This window comes from Melozone crissalis, unplaced genomic scaffold (assembly GCF_028551555.1).
Source record: "Melozone crissalis strain CALT ecotype California unplaced genomic scaffold, PUWL_Pcris_2 ptg000029l_1, whole genome shotgun sequence".
Lineage (NCBI taxonomy): Eukaryota > Metazoa > Chordata > Aves > Passeriformes > Passerellidae > Melozone > Melozone crissalis.
The window spans coordinates 14,934,403-14,950,853 of record NW_026535807.1 but is presented as its reverse complement, the minus strand read 5'-3'; the positions used below and the strand labels follow the sequence as shown (position 1 = coordinate 14,950,853).

The following is a 16,451-nucleotide window of genomic DNA, read 5'->3' as shown; positions in this document are numbered from 1 at the left end:
ATCCCATGTAAGCAAGCATCAAAAGTGTCCCTGTGAAGGGACACATCCCAACACTTCTCTCATTGGAACTTGAGATTTCTGTAAGGTTAGAAAACCCTTAGAGTTCCATGGTTTTAAAAACAGAACCTGCAATAGGCAGTACAGAAAACTCCATGAACTCCAAATGGATATTTCCCCACTGTGTATATTGGTTTTCCACATGCTTTGAACACTCACCAGAAAGAGGAACTTGCTCTTACCTTCATTGATGTTGCTGAAAACCGAACACTCAGTGTGGCCAGAGCATGCTTTGATGAAGTCAGCCCTTTGATAAGCTTTCCCCCACAATGACTGATCTATTTTAAAAAATTACATTACAAAGTCAGAAATGTTAAGACAGACAAATGAGACACAAAAGAGGTAGCTGAAAGCTTCAACAGCAGATTCTACAGCGATCTGCAAAGTAGTTACAGCCCTTTCTTAAAATCTCCTGGGATTATCAGGTCAGAAACACTGACACATGGCAAAGCTAAAGCAAGAAATTAGAGTCATAACTAGAGAAAAGTGAAATTCCAACATATATTTAAATGAAGCTTCTCCATTGACCTTCCACCTGTCCCATGTATTCAAGGTGAAACTACCCAGGTGATTTAACAGTTCACAGCATTTTTACTGTTACCTAAAAGAGATTTATTTCCAGCTATGACTCTACCTGCAGACACGTTCATTTGGGTATCAGATGGCCTTTTTATCATAAGAAAAAAGAAATGCCTAGAAAGTGAGGACACTAATCTAATGACCTGTAGACAGCTAATTACACAGACTAAGTGTAAGATTACAACGTCTCTTTTTCTGTAGCTCAATTTCAAACAACATTACTGAAAATCTGCTACAGTATCTGTCCAGGTCCTCCTCTGTAGACAGTCACACACATTGTGCAACCATGAGAGCTGGCACATTTGCTGGTGTATCAGGGAAACCACAATGAACTGACAGAGATTGAAAAATCTCTGTCATTCTTGAAAAAAATTCTTCCCAGATTACCACTGTTACTTTTTGGACAGTGCTTACTTTGGGATGAAAGTGTTCATCGAGTGTCAGTCAATCCAAAACCTTTCATGAACATACAATATCAAAAGTCTTCAAGATCTAAAATCACTTTTCCTCACATTCATGCTCACAGAAAAGGGGAAAATTGATACAATTCTGCACTATCCTCTCTGCTGTGTTAGACTCTCTCCCTCTATTGTAGCTTCTTTCCCATATGAGAATGACAATAAATCACTGACTTCAGAAATACACTTCAGTTCTCAATCAGCAACTGTCTCATATCAATGACACAACAGCATTCACGTACTAGAAAAAGTACAGCATCCACCAAAAGTGCACAGACTGTGTGACAGAATTGGATAGTCTCTCTCTGGAAAGACCTGAAGTGGTCAAGAAGGTATTTAAAAAAATATCCATTGAAAACTGCTAGAAACCCTGGAATTTATACTGCAAGCAGAGCAATGAAAAACATCTGTAAATTATGAAGCAAGCAGCACTACACCCAAAAACTTAATGTCAGTGTATTTTCACAAATACTTGACATACTTTTTTTTTTTCCAAATAAAAAGCATTTTGTAATAGAGGATCCTACTAGTACCACTTGTTAATTCTTCATGGCAGTGGAAAGGCACTCAGGCATAGGTTTTGTGTGAATACTGAAAAGTGATTTTTTGGAAATACACACAGTGAAAGGTCTTCTAATTTAAATGTTGTGTCCTTATTTCCAAAACTTGTGAAAAAACATTGTTTCACAAATGAAACAGTCCTCCTAAACTCTGCATTCCCCAACTCCAGCAGCAAATCAAAGCAGAGAATCACCAATTCTGAGATACAGGCAGCAGGCCTGGCATTTGCAGAGCACATATGAGCAGTATCTCAGCCCTACCTCTATTTGATGAAGTGATTTGAAAATAGACAGATCAAAAGGCAAGAGATGCTCCTGAATGTTACTGGTTCCAAAAGGTCCCCCTGTTCCAGTGACCTGGCATTTAAGACATTAAAGAACTGAGTTAGTGCACACAATCCAACTTGTTCACATTCCAGTCTTACACAGGCAATGGCCCAAGGGCAGTGGCTTGGAAAGACAGCCAAAATTCCAAGCAATTTCTCAAATATGAAATGATTCATGACACTTGCAGGTTAACTGTTCAGGAAAACAAATACTAGTTGCTCCAGCTAAGTGCACTGAACTTGAAGTGCCACCTTGTGCTTGCATTCTGTAGCACATGGGGCATGCAAAAAAGCAATATCATAAGCAAGGCTGACCAAGGCTCCATTCTTAGCTGAAAATCAGAGAAAATTCACTGAAAATCACTTCCATGAAACCTTTGAACCCTCTAAGTCAGTGCTGTCTTTAATTCCACTACAAGGAATGAAGTTCAAGATGGGTTTGAAGAAAACAAGCATTAAACTGATACATCAATAAAAATGCATCTGGTATTTCCATATGGTCATAGGATTCTGGCCTCAGAGCATGTCAGCAGCATAAAAAGCAGGTGGCTTCATTATGTTTGCTGTGAATAGAATTTTGAGAGAAAACTCAAAGGGTTTTCTCTGGTTTTATGTATCTTACAAGTTCTGAATGTGCCCACTCACAGGCATTCAGAAGGGTTAGAAATTCTGCAGATGCCCATTTTTCTGAACAATAAGCTCCTCTCCAGCCAGAAAATCCTCCCTTTAGAGGATTCTATACAGACAGAGGATGACAAAGGAAACTGAGGAGCCCCAGGAACACCAGCACAGCTGTGGTTTTGCTTCCCTGATCCACCGTTTTATTTCAGCTTTGAACACACGACACAGTTAAAAGGCAGCTCCTCATGCAATAAAGGGGCTAAAATGAGTTTTTGAGTCATAGCAAGCAGTATTAAAAAATTACTTTAAGGAAAGTCTAATTCATTTATTTGGTAGAAAAAAAAAATTCAAATTGTCTCCTGACAAAAACTCTCTGTTCTGAGGCCATTTTACATTTATTCTGAAATGGCATTTTAGCAAGAAATTCAGGGCCACCTATGAAACTGAGGCACTTTTTAGGGTTTTATTTTTAACTTTCAGATGCAGTGAGACAGTGAGAAAGGGGGCAAGATTTATATAGATGCAGATATATTCATATACAGCGGCCTACCCCTAGTGCTTGCACAGAAAGCAAGGTTGGAGAGGTCAATATTTATTTCTTTACCCATCCCTACTGGCACCCAGTAAGGTTTTGTGGCTGCATCTATACAGAGGACACTGCTGAAAAGACCACAACATCACACACAAACACCTTGGCTAGAGGACAGCATGGACTGAAGGTTGGCAGCATAAACACCTATTAAACATTGACCTCACCTTTAGATACTTGAGTCTACAAGTGAAATCCAGAATATGCCCCAGATCTGTTTTGGCATCTCCATTAGCACAGGTAGGTTTGCCCTGCAGCAGCTGCTGAGTGACAGCATACAACTGCAAGGGCCTGATGGTGAAGACTTCTCCAGCCATTAAGAGCTGCTCTCCTGGAAAAAGAGCAGCTCAGGATCAAACACAATGTTGCAAGGCTCACACAGGAGTAAATGCTACATGGGAAATGTAGTGATACAGGTTTGTCATTTGTACTCTAAGATGCAAATTGAGGAAGCAAAATAACTTTTTTTAACACCAAAATAATTCAGGAATTCAAGTGGGCACTCATGATACAGGCCTGAAGTTCCTAATGCAATTAATGGCAAATTTCCCTCAGCCTTAACAGGACTGGAATCAAAGTTCCTTTACATAATGTAAGAGTTGTGAAACTTTTTCTGAGATATCTCTGAGTTTATAGCAGTTAGGTTTTTTCTATTAAGAAAACACAGCACCTGCTATCTAAAACACAACCTCAGATCTTTTGCTATGCTAAATGCAGAACTGTAGTGAACAATGTTTTTTTGAAAGTATGGGGATTTTCTGCATGCTAGTACCAAAGCAAATGCCCAGAACAGAAAATGCCTTATCTAATTATAATTTCACAATCCAATTTAACAGTAGGAACAGCAGGAAGCAGCACATAAAAGCCTGTCTGAAGGCACCATAAGCTTGATGTAGGGTACAGCAGCTGGAACACACACATGGAATGAATATCTTTCTCCATTTTAGGGACACCAGTTTGACTTCATGGACAAAAAAGCATCAGCTTTTGTGATAAGCAGAGTTCTCAGAAATGCTCTGAGGAGTAAATTTCCCTACAGCCTCAGTGGTATCAAGAGTCCAGCTGCACATACATTAGTGGAAGATTACACTAAAACAGAGCAGTCAGGGACACATCAATTCTCATATCAGTGAGACTGCAGGCACTAGAAAGCCAGTAAAGATTTCTTCACAAGCTTTAGATATTCCAAAATTCACTGAATGGACTCTCTGAGGTGGCTTCACCTAAAGGTAACTTTCTGGCAGAAAATCTGAAATGGCATTGCTAAAACATGCTTCACCTTTCATGCCTACCACACCTCAGCCAACTGGAATTATAAAGTAGCATCTTGCATGTCCTTCAAAACAAAAATAGCAGGGATTAATCCTTTCACATGCCTCCTGCTGTTAATGGAGCAGCTGGAGCTGTTGTAGTTACAGTAAGAGCATTTCATTTTCATCTGCCAGCCTCAGAAAAGCCACCCTTAAATTAACTGACCAGAAGGTCTCCTGTTTCCTGAATTCTGGAAGAATAATATTTAGGTATCCAAAGTGATCTCTTGCATTTAATACACAGACTGTCAGGACTCACTGACACAGACCAAGCTTCCTTACAGCTTACACTAAAACACAGTGAGACAGAGCTTAGCAAAAGCTCCTGATCACCACTGCCACATGCTGTCCCTTAAGGACACAGACTAGGAGGCCCTTTGCAAAACATACATTCACTAATTTCTTGTTTCCAACAGTGCCTGCAAGACTGTTGCAGCTCCTCACAAAACACAGCTTGAATTAAAGTGCAAGCAGTAAAAAAAAAAAAAAAAAAGACAAAAAGAAAGAAGGAGGAGAAAAAGTATCAGTTGGATATGGAAGAGCAGATCTCTCATTGTCTGGAGGTAAAATATGAAAGATATGTGAATGCATGAACAGAGAGGAAAACATTCCTGGAATGAATGCTGCAAGTTCCTTACCTTTGTGAAAGAGTTCTTCAGCCAATGCAGCAGTGATCCCATTGATCTCCTGCAAACAATAAACCATTGCAGTAAGTGTTATTTACATACTTATGGTTCCAATTTTTTAATCTGGACCTTTAGTGAAGTATCCTTTTTTAACTGTGGCAGAGGACAGTCTTTTGGGTTTTTTTTAACTGAAATCAGGGGTGACTTTTTTATAGATTTCTTTGTAACTTGAAAATGATTCCTAAAAATTACTTGACATTGTTTTATTTCATAGGATTTTCATTTACAAGATGAAAGAAAGTGAATTACATTTAAAAAATTCATTCTGCACACATTAATAAAAGGGCAGCAGCAACTATAACAAGTTATTATTAGCCATCATTAGCCCAACTTGGAAGAAAGCTCTTTTTGAAGAAAATATTACAAGTCTAGTGCTCTTCACATTTTAACATTAAGACCAATCTAATGCCACAAGCACTCAACATTTCCTCAGAACATCACTAACACAGAGAATGCTTTAGATTAACAGGTCTACAGAAAAAAAGAGATGTAAAAAGTAAGTAGTCTTCTGGACTTCAACTCTGCTATGCTTGCTGCAAGGTAAAGCAAACCCCTCCTCTCCCATCACCCCTCTTCCCCTCCTGGCCCCACCCAGGTGCTCAGCCTCCATTCCTGGCACTGATGGCTCCAGCATGAAAGGCTGAAAACTCAGTGCAGGGATCTGTACTTCCTGAATCTGCAGGTGCACAAAGATGAGTACAAGTATTTCCCACCTGGGCACACCTCTCTCCACAAAAAGTAAACTCTCTGTGCAAGTCCAGAAATAGTTCTGAGCACTCCTAACTGTTCCCTTTCAAAGGCCCACAAAAAGAACAAAATAAAACTGTGAGGGTGAAGCTTCCCCTAGTGAAACATCTCATTTTAAGGTAGCTGCAAAGTATGAACAGATATTATGGATCATTGCCACATGAATATTTCATGAGTTTACTTTGCTGACAAATACCTCATGATTCATACCAAGGGAATACAACCACAGGACATCTGCAGCAGACAGCTCAGTTCATTTGATGAGACAAGGATTTTAGAACATCACATTCTTAGTGCAACTGAAACCCCATTCACTGAGGATGAACAAAGCCTCCACGCCATAGCTTGAGAACAACAAGCTCAAAGCTGTATTCCAAACAAAATTAAACAATTCTGATTCACATCTGAATAAGCCACTTACACTGATCTGGCAAGCACAGACTTAATTGAAAACTCTACTCTGTATCTCTTTTGTCATCTGGGACACAGAGCCAAAATTTTTTTCCTACATTTATAACTGGAACAAGATTATGACTTACACTGTTCAGTGACTAGTAGGCAAAAAAAAAGGAACTCTATTCCTCTGTCAGATCTACAAGAGACTTCTGTCTTAGCTGTAACTACTTCAATGCATCACACCCACAGAAGTCCATTGTTTGCAGGTGTCTGAACAGCAGTTTGTGGGTACTCAATGCTTTTCCTGCAAAACCTTCTACATGTAAGTTAACAAACCCAATCTTCTAAGATGACAAAGACCATGCAATAAAATAAGCATCTCCATGTCACTGCAGAAATCCTTTTCAATGTCAGAGTAACAATAAAGTTCTACATTGCTGTCACATGCAACTGTTTCTCTTTGCTAGGCTGCACCCAAGAACAACAAAAGGCTTCAAAGTGACTTTAATGTATCAATGGCTGGTATTTCGACTCCATTTAGTTCTATTAACACGGGAAATGAAATTAAATAATCCTTACTGGAAATACTGCAAAAAAGAATAGACAAAAATATTGTACCCTTCCTACATAAATTAATAAGGCAATATCAGGGATTATAATGGCTTCTATATGTACATGGGTTGTCTGGTAATGAAGATATTTTAAAAGATCAAAGTTCTGAAGAAAGGTCATTTTTCCCAGTAGAATTACTGTGGTAAATATTTAGCTTTTCTCCTGAATAATTAACACATTTTTGGTAAATATTTAAAAGTATTCTAAAGTTCCAAGAAAAAGACAATAGAGTTTAAAACTAAGTCAGATCCCCCTAAAGCAAAGAAATGCAGACTGAGGAACATCTTTGCTCTTAATATCCAAGAGCATTTAGAAACAGGGAAGCATTCATATCCAAATACTGCTAGCTCTTTGGAAAAGCAAAAAAAGATTACATTACAAGAGATAAAAAAATAGTCCTGAGAAATAAGTCAGGGGCAAGGAAGAACTTCTGCTTGCATAAAAACCATGTGGAAGTTACAACACTGAAACTTTAATGAAACAGATGTCATCTACAAGATAGAGCACAGAACAGAAAAATTATGCAATTTGCTGGTGATCACTGGAATTTTGGTTTATTTGAACAGAATTCTCCCTACATTGTCAGACATTTTGAATAAATTTAAAACCTCAAATCCATTTCAGAGGGCTTGATAGTTACAAATCTGTGCTTCTCTCTCAAGTCTGCAAGGCAATCGCAACACTGTGGAATAAACCTTCAACTATTTTTATCTAAGAAACTCTGAAGTCTCACCAGGATAATTATGTTCATGTAACATAACTAAACCAGGCTTTCTTTTGTTGCTAAAACTTAATTAACACCTAATGGATCACTGGTGACTAATTTCTGAAGCTATGAAACCCTGAAGGGCCTTCTCAAGACATCCCACCCCAAAGCAGTTACTGCTCCTTCTTTCCACTCAGCTCTCCAGTGCTTTTTCCTCTTGAGGAAATTCCTTCTCCCCCTTACAACATGATGCCATATTGCAAAAAAAGCCTAACTGTACACAAGAGATGAGCAAATTGCAATCTGAACATGAAATCAAGTAATTGCTTCTTGCTTCAAGTATCCTTTACCGTAACATTCTGTCTGCTGGAGCTATTTCTCCAAAGGCCACTCCATCACTGTGCTTCCACAGAGAGGCATCATTTCTCTTCATCTGGGCTACTGGAAACTGTTTCAGTGTGAACCACAGCTCCAACCATTAGCCACTAAGTAGGAGGGTGTGGATCCATTATGCAATGTTCATTTGAGAGCCAGCACTCTTGACTTCAGCCTAACCAATTCAGCCTCACATTTATTCACAGCTTCCAACTCTCCTGCCAGCATTTATTTTTTTCTTTTTAGAGTCCCTGCCCACACTAGTTCCCAGCACAGTGTCTACTGCAATAAAAAGCAGTGTCAAAAACCTTAAAAATATGCTTTGTTATATTGTGCAAAATGTTGAAAAAGAACCATTTCAGCAAACTCATGAAGATTCCACAGAATTCTCCCCAAGTCAGAGAATTAGGGAAAGAGACTCAGGCCTCTATTCAGACACTAAAAACATAAACTTACATATAAATGAAAGTGTAGGAAGTGTGACAAAACTTTTGGTGCAGTAACAGGGAACTTGAGCAGCAGAGTTTGCAGGTAGATCTCCAGTTCCTTTTGTCTTTTCTCCACAAGGCTTTTGGAATTTTTTCCAATCATCTTCTTTGGAGGTAACAGATTTTTATCTATTTTCTTCTCTGAAACAAGCTGAAAGACAAAGACCAGAGCTAATACCTGACACACCACCTGAACTTGCACAAAAGATGCAATGGAACACAATAAGTGCATGTTGCCTGATGCTGGGAAGATCCAAAAATAAAATTACTTCAGTAAATTTGTCTACTGCCCTCAAAGTATTAGGTATTTTCAGAAAGAACATTTTGTCATGGAATGATCAGAGTGTAATAACAGGGTCAGCTCAAAGAATCACTCTCAGTACCAGGGCAGAATGCAACAAATGTGATAAAACAACAAAATAACCAGTGCATTTCTGAGAAAGCAGAACACTCTTGAACAAAGTAGACTTTTCCTCATTTTTGTTTTTTATCAGCACTGGTTGGTAAATATCCCATGCTACTTTAAGGATGTTTTTATCATCCACTGTGATGAGACTTTGGCCACCAAATCAGCTGATCATAAACATCCTTAGCAAAAAGTTCACTGACTCCAGCCTGAACTCTCCTCTCTGACACAGCTTCCAACCAAGGCTGAAGTTGTCCAGGTCAACCTCCCCCAGTTCAAGAGGGGAGTGTAACAGGGGCAAGTAACAATGTTCTCACAAAAAGGACTGAATCTGCAGTTCAGATGGCATCTGGCACATATTCTCTCTCTTTATTGAAGAAAGAAATTATGTAAATCACTCTGTAAAACAGAACTACAAGAACTGTACAAAGTTTTGTAAGATACCAAGGTCACAGTTTTAACATTCTTACCTTTTCATGCAGGTCATGGAAATCACTGTAACGATGTTTGACTGTCCACTGATGATTGCCAACACTGACCTGAATAATGTACACCTGAAAGGATGAAATTCAAGTAAGGACACTGCAAAGCATTAAAGAGAAGCTGCCTGTGAGACCTGCTGATTGATGGAGCACTGAAGGTGGGTAGATATTCTGCAAGGATCAGAGCTAAGGAAATGCTAACCCCAGGTGTGAGGGGGCTTTGCTGATGGGGGATGCCTGATCTCACTACAAGGGTGCTCCATAAAAAGAACATGCAGATGCCTCAGTGTAAAGCAAAGGGTTTTTTTCTGCAACCCAAAGGTTAATGACCAAGGGCTCTAAGCTACTTCTTTTCCCAAAAGTTTCTGCTAACTGAAGTTGGTCCTCATAGCTACCCACAAGCCTGAGACAGCAGCATCCCTTCTTTCATCTACCAAGTTCCACAATGGGCAGAAGAACTTGGCAAGCATCCTGCTGTCACTTCAGTTAAGCAGAAATCTGGAGCTTAACCCTTGAGAAAACAGAACAAATCCTTTGGCTGGGTGGATGCTGTTTTATTCCTTTTGGGGTAAAGCACACAAGACATCTCCCTGAAGAGTTACTGAGCCCAAAGAATCACTGCAATTATCTAAAGCAACTAAACATCTAATACAAAAATAAGTATTTTTAGCCATGCATGCACCAAACAAAGATTTTCATTCTAGGTGACTTTCTGGATAGAACAGTACTGGTTTTGCAGAAAACTCAGCCTACCTTTTGATATGCCAGAAAAAAGCCATCCCAAAGACATTTTAGAGGTACAAGCTAAAACACAAGCTGAAAACAAACAAGGCTCTGCAAAACCAGTTCCACAGCGACTTGAATACAACAAATTAAATAAACTATATTATCCAGTCCAACTGTACTCTTTGAGGAAAACACCAACTTGTAATCAAATCTTGAAAGCATTTAATACAGTTAAGAACTTGCTTACTACCACAGATCACCCAGAGCTGACTCATAGCTGCTATGAGGATGATACACATCTAGTTGCTAAACCCACATGAGAAAACAAAAATCAGTAACAGCTTCAATCTGTTACATAAAAGACCAGTTTTCACTTACTGCAAGTACAGAGCAGCACAATGTCAAGCATTAAATAGAATGCCACCTGCATTTTAGAAGATGAACTAGAGTTGATGCCAGTTTTATTTTTGTAAGCATCTGACACTGGCTCACTGAACAAACCCCAAACCAAGATGTCTGACTCGAGCACGCGGTGAGTGACACATCAGAGCTGGGATGAGCACTGAAAACACAGAAGAATGCCCACACAGAATTATGGACTCAATTAGGGCCTGTGCCTGTTCTCCTGTCATGTTGTGTTGGGAAACAGCAGATCAGGATTAATCACTGTGCTGGTGACAAACCAGAACAGAAATAACACCAGCACTCAAAAGCACCTCATAACCCAGAGGAAAGCAAGGAGAAACTCCAAGAAAAGAAACTCAGAAGTAAAGAAGTACTACATTTATAAGCCATAATAAAAATACCAATTGTTTTGAAAAGATGACTGTGCTAAACTATGGCAGAGCAAGCAGCACATCTAAATGCAATGCACATTGAGTACACAAGGCATGAAACCTAAGATTAGACACTGGAAATTCAGTAACTTCACATGTCCCAACTGACACTCACCAGGTGAGCAAGCAAACCCCTCCTCCCTGTATAAAACACAGAGTAAATTTGTAATAAAGGTTTAATATCCTTTTGCTGAAATGGCAAGCACTGACCACTTCTAGAAACTTAGAGAAATGGACAGTCTGGTTGGGAAATTACCTGTTTAAGTGAGTGTTTGCATGCACTGATACAATTCCTTAGGTTAAGTCTTTAAAAAGCTGTAGCATTCCCATCTAGAAGGCAGCCAGAGCAGGCAGTACATATTCACCCCCCAAACAGCACCAGCATGCAGAGACAGCAACTGATTTCACATCAATCCACAAGCTGCCATTATCTTGAAGAATAAATATATAAATGCAATATGCTGATGTGTGTATGAGACTTGTCTTAATATAGAAATAAATCATTTTGAAGCAAAAAATCCCCTTAGATATGTCACTGTTTTAGGAGTTTAAGTTCATCACCAACAAATTTTGAGTGCACTAATACAACAAGGCTGACAGCTGAAGTTAAGGTCCCCCAAGGGCTGCCTGTCACACCAGGTGCTAAAGGAATACAGGGATAGATGATGACATCCCCACTCTGCACTTTCTTGCAGACATAAATAAATATACCATGTGAAATCCCCACCCATCCTTACACCACAAACCACACTTCTATTGAGCCAAAACACAGAACCCTTTATGTTCACAGGATTTCCTCCTCCACCTGTCTCTACCAAACCCTTCTGCATTAAAAGTTTTGTCCATCTTTCTATAAATCAGCTCTTTTGGTTATGTTCTACTTTGCAAGGTGTTTGACATATTTGCAATGCTATATATATAGAATTTTTTTGTTGTTTTCTAGCATGCCACTACAAGTTCTTTGCAGTTAAGAGCCCACACCACCATACAGCATCCCTTCATCTTCTTAAATACTGAGGGCTGGAAGACCTACTAAACATTTTAAAACCAGATATTAAATGAACAACAGTGATTCCAGACTGCTTTTTGTTCACTTCCTATACAAAACCTGCACATCTTGCTTTACATGGAGAACTGGCACTTCTACATTGTGTCTCATCCCACTGCACATGCTTCAGTACTGCAAAAAAACCAAATAACAACCCAACACTAAATGACAGAGCTCTCCACAGGAAGGCTGGGACACAGGTGTGACTACAGCCAGCAGGTCCCAAATTCCAGAGCAGTGATGCAGCCACATCTCCTCCTCCTGCCTCATCATGTAGGCAGTTTACAGCCATTCAAGGAAGCAAGAGTATTTCCTTAAATATCAAAGTTAGTATTTATGTTAAAAACAGCTGCAAAAAGCAGGAAAAGCAGGAAGGGAATTTTAGGCCAAACAAATGCATAGCAGGAAACAAATGAGGCACTGACAGCCCTGAGGCCTTTTACTCAAACCAAGGGTTCAGTCAGCATCAGCTGGAGCAGCACACCCAGGAGAAACCCTGGAGAAATGCTCACAGCTCAGTAACCCAACAGCAAACACATCAACCAGGGCAGCATTTTCCCTGCTGGATTTACCCACACCTTGCCTTTCATGCCAAACACTCCAAGGAGAATCATATTTTTAAAAGTACCTTCAACATCACACAGAACTGTGGGGCTCCCTGATGTATTCTACAGGATCTGGTACCACAACTGTCAAAGAGATGTCATGGCAGCCCCCTTCTATTGAGAGTGAGCTCTGAAACACAGAGTGCAACAGGAAGCTCATCTGCCACAAGAAAAACAATCTTTTAAAAACAAGGATGTAAATAGGATCACTGCCACCTGAGCACATGGCAATGGATGAAGATGCAGGTTGCTACAGCTGTATTTCCTCTCTTATCTTGACCAAATTTGACTGACTTTTATACCATTTAAAAGTCTCTGTCCTGGTGCAGGTCTTTGTCATGCCCTTAAGCTCCACTCACCTAATTATGAACACTAAACACATGCTACTTTTTTCAAAAACTTTTCAGCCTGTGACAAATTTTGTAATACTTCTGCTTTTATTTAAAGATCTAGTGCCACATTTCTAAAGGCTTGGGCCTGTCTCACAAAGCTGACAAGCAGCCTTGGAGTCCTGCTAACAGCTTCAGGAGGTTTACACACAGGCAAGCTTAGTGCCAACATGCCTTCAAAAATGCAGCAAGAGAATCAAAGCAGGACCAAATACTGGTAAATCCTGTCTTTGATACACTGTACCTTTAAAGCTCCTAAGAAAAATGGCATTAAAGTAGCATGGTATTTCCATAACCACTAAAGAAAGAAATCTGGTCTGGAAAAAATAAACTTCTTTAGGCTTAGCTGCAGCAGCTTAAAACGTTATCCTCAACTATCAGCTGAGAGATGAACACCACCTGCAGAGTTACACACCTGAACTCCAGCTCAATCTGGAACATGAATGGTGTCACCCAAGGATGGCCCTACCACAGCACTTGTCTGCAGGCTGGAGCAGCAATGGAACTCCTTTCAGCTCCTGCACCATAACTTCCAGAGGGATAAGGGGGCAGATGACACCAGCATTTTGTCACCTGAATACACCTGATTTTCTCATTCACTGGTATTGCATAATACTGATTGAAATTCTCAACACCAGCACTGCTGAGTCTTGGTTCACACCTGCCATGGAAGTTTCCAGTCCCCAAGCCACAGGTCTCACTGTGCCTCTCAGTGACTGAGGGTTGAACCACATCCTAACACACCCTCAGTAACACCTCAGCAGGAGTGGCACCATTTCTGAGAACACACACCATACAACTAAGAGAATGTGCTCAGACACTTCTCAAAAATTCATTTCAAGCTTGCAGTCAACTCCTTCACCAAATGCTCCACACGTTTCTGCCTGTAAATTTGGCAACTCACCACCTGAAAGTCATTGCCACAATCATGTTCCAATAGGCATCACCTGGGAAGGAGTTAGGCTCTTCATGTGCCTCAGCTGTGTAAGCTCTGTCCTATTAACAACTCAGAGACCACTCTCCTGTTGCTCTGTGTTCCCTGGATACCTTTACAGAGGCAGGAGCATGAGGCATTACTTGTATCCATCACGCAACTTTCCAAATACTGTCTTTCTAAACCATTGCTCCCCTTTCCCTTTTCTTTCCCACAGCAGGAAGCCTGTCATCCGTGAGCATTCTACCAAAAAAAGGTCTTTCAAATTACGCTAAAAAAAGGCAGAAGGAGAAAACATTTTTTAGTTATATAACTAAAGGGTGGTGTGCTCGAGGCATTTTCTATGTGCAATTACACTGAGGTTTGCTTTAGGATGAGCTTCTTCCTGAAAAACAGACCAATTAACTCTTGGTAGAATGAGACCAGATGAAAAACAAGTTATATATCAAAAGCTTCATTCCTTCCCCAAATGAAACACTGCTGGCAATTTTTTTTTTTTTTTGGTGGGATAAAAGAAAAACTGTCTATCCTAAATCAGCTGATTTCCTCTGGAAATAAGATCAGAGGGGTTTTTTATTGATACTTGCATGCAAAGGAAAGATTTTCTGCTTTGTTTAGTCCAGCTTTGAAAGCTATGTTTACTCGACAGCCATCTCCCATAAACATAGGCACATACACAGAGATATATACGGGCAAGAACACGACACTTGCCCGCGGAGCCTCCGCCTCTCCCGAAGGACCGAGGCTACGCGGAGCTCGGGGCCGCTTCTCCCGGCGGAGCCCCGCTCCCCCGCGGCTCCTTTCCCCGAGGCCCCTCGGAAACTTGTGCCAAATGCCTCGCTCCATCCCCAGCGTGGGCACAGCTCCGGCCGGGCACAGCTGCCGGCGGCAGCCCGGCCCCGAGCCCGGCCTCACCCGCTCCCCGGCAGCGCTGAGGCGGCGGGGCCGCTGCCCCATCCCCGCACGTCCCGCACGGCCTCACCGCTCCGCACCGTGTACGTCTCCACCAGCTCAGAGCCCAGGACTCGGGCCTCCCGCGGGGGCTCCTCGCCGTCCTCGCCTCCCGCCGCCGCCTCCATGTCGCCGGGAGAAGCGCCGGGGCGCAGCCGCTCAGGCCGTCACGGCTCCCCCGCGGCCGCCGCCACCCGCACCCGCTGCCCGTCCGGCCCGCACTGCCGCCGCCGCCATCTTGGCTCGACCCCCTCAGGGCGCGGCGCGCTCCGCCCGCGCCCCTTTATGGGCACAGGGGGCGGGGCCCGGTGCGAGGGGGCGGGGGCTGAGCACGGGAGGGCGGTGCTCGGTGCAGGGGCGGGGCGTGGTGCCGTCGGGGCGTGGCTATGGCCCGCGGGGGCGGGGGTCTAGCCGATCCGGACGCGCATGCGCGCTGGCTGTGCCCGGGGGGCGTCGCGCAGTGCGGTGCAGTGCGATCCAATGGAGTCCAACGGAATCCAATGGAATCCAACAGAATCCAATGGAGTCCAGCGGAATCCAGTCCAGTCCAATGGAATCCAATCCAGTCCAATGGAGTCCAATGGAACCCAATGGAAAGCAGCAGAATCCAATGGAGTCCAGCAGAATCCAACGGAATCCAATCCAGTCCAATGGAGACCAGCGGAGTCCAACGGAATCCAATGGAATCCAGTGGAATCAAATCCAGTCCAGTGGAGGCCAACAGAGTCCAATCCAGTCCAAAGCAATCCAGTGGAATCCAATGGAATTGAATTCAATCCAATGCAATCCAATGGAACAGAATCCAGTCCAATGCAATCCAATGGAAGTCAGTGGAATGGAATCCAGTCCAATGCAATGCAATGGAATGGAATCCAATCCAATGGAAGCCAATGGAATAGAATCCAGGCCAATGCAATCCTGTGGAATAGAACCCAATCCGATGCTGTCCAATTCAATACAATGCAATCCAGTACAATCCAGTGACTCCAACCAAGCCCAATCCAGTGCAATCCAGAGGGATGCAATCCCAGCAGTGCGGAGCTGCCAAGGGCTGAGCCCCCTCCCAGTGCTGTGGCTGTGACACTGTTCCAGCTGCTGGCAGGTCATGGTGCACATCTGTGGCCACCAAGGGCTGCTGGAGGCTTGGACACTGTCACACCAGGCTGAGGTGCCACCCCAGTGGTTCTGTGACTGAGCTGACCACCCCAAAACAGAGCTGAGGACCTGGGCTGATTCACTCAGGAACGAGCCCAGGGTGAACTCGGGTTGTTGTTTGGGGTGATTTACTGACAGCATGGACTTTACTTCCACTGTCCCACTGAGCATGGGAAGAGTTTCAAGCCTGTACACACTGAAGGATCTTGCCAGGAATTTGTAACAGAAGTGGAGAATCTAAAAGATGGCAAGCAAACTCTCCTCAGCCTTTTCCCTGAGCTGAACCTGAGTTGCCCTGAGGGAAAGTCATGCTATGGCAACCTTTCTGACAGGCTCAGTGTGCACCCCAGGAACAGAAAATTGCAGGAGAGAGGATATAATGAGTTTCTTTAGAAGTATCTGAGTGTAT

General features: G+C 42.2%; 1 protein-coding gene across 3 annotated transcripts in view; it reads right to left on the bottom strand.

Annotated features, from left to right (window-relative positions):
• The window catches only part of NISCH (nischarin), a 29,486-nt gene extending 14,391 nt beyond the window's left edge, over window positions 1-15,095 (bottom strand). For all 3 annotated transcript variants that reach the window (XM_054280793.1, XM_054280795.1, XM_054280794.1), the window contains exons 1-7: window positions 14,929-15,095; window positions 9,387-9,470; window positions 8,479-8,661; window positions 5,139-5,187; window positions 3,358-3,521; window positions 1,916-2,011; window positions 240-335 (exon numbers count right to left, since the gene is read on the bottom strand). In XM_054280793.1, coding sequence (XP_054136768.1) covers window positions 240-335; window positions 1,916-2,011; window positions 3,358-3,521; window positions 5,139-5,187; window positions 8,479-8,661; window positions 9,387-9,470; window positions 14,929-15,015 — 759 coding nt within the window. In that variant the 5' untranslated portion in view covers window positions 15,016-15,095. The remainder of the gene's footprint in view (window positions 1-239; window positions 336-1,915; window positions 2,012-3,357; window positions 3,522-5,138; window positions 5,188-8,478; window positions 8,662-9,386; window positions 9,471-14,928) is intronic.
• Window positions 15,096-16,451: the final 1,356 nt, after the last annotated feature.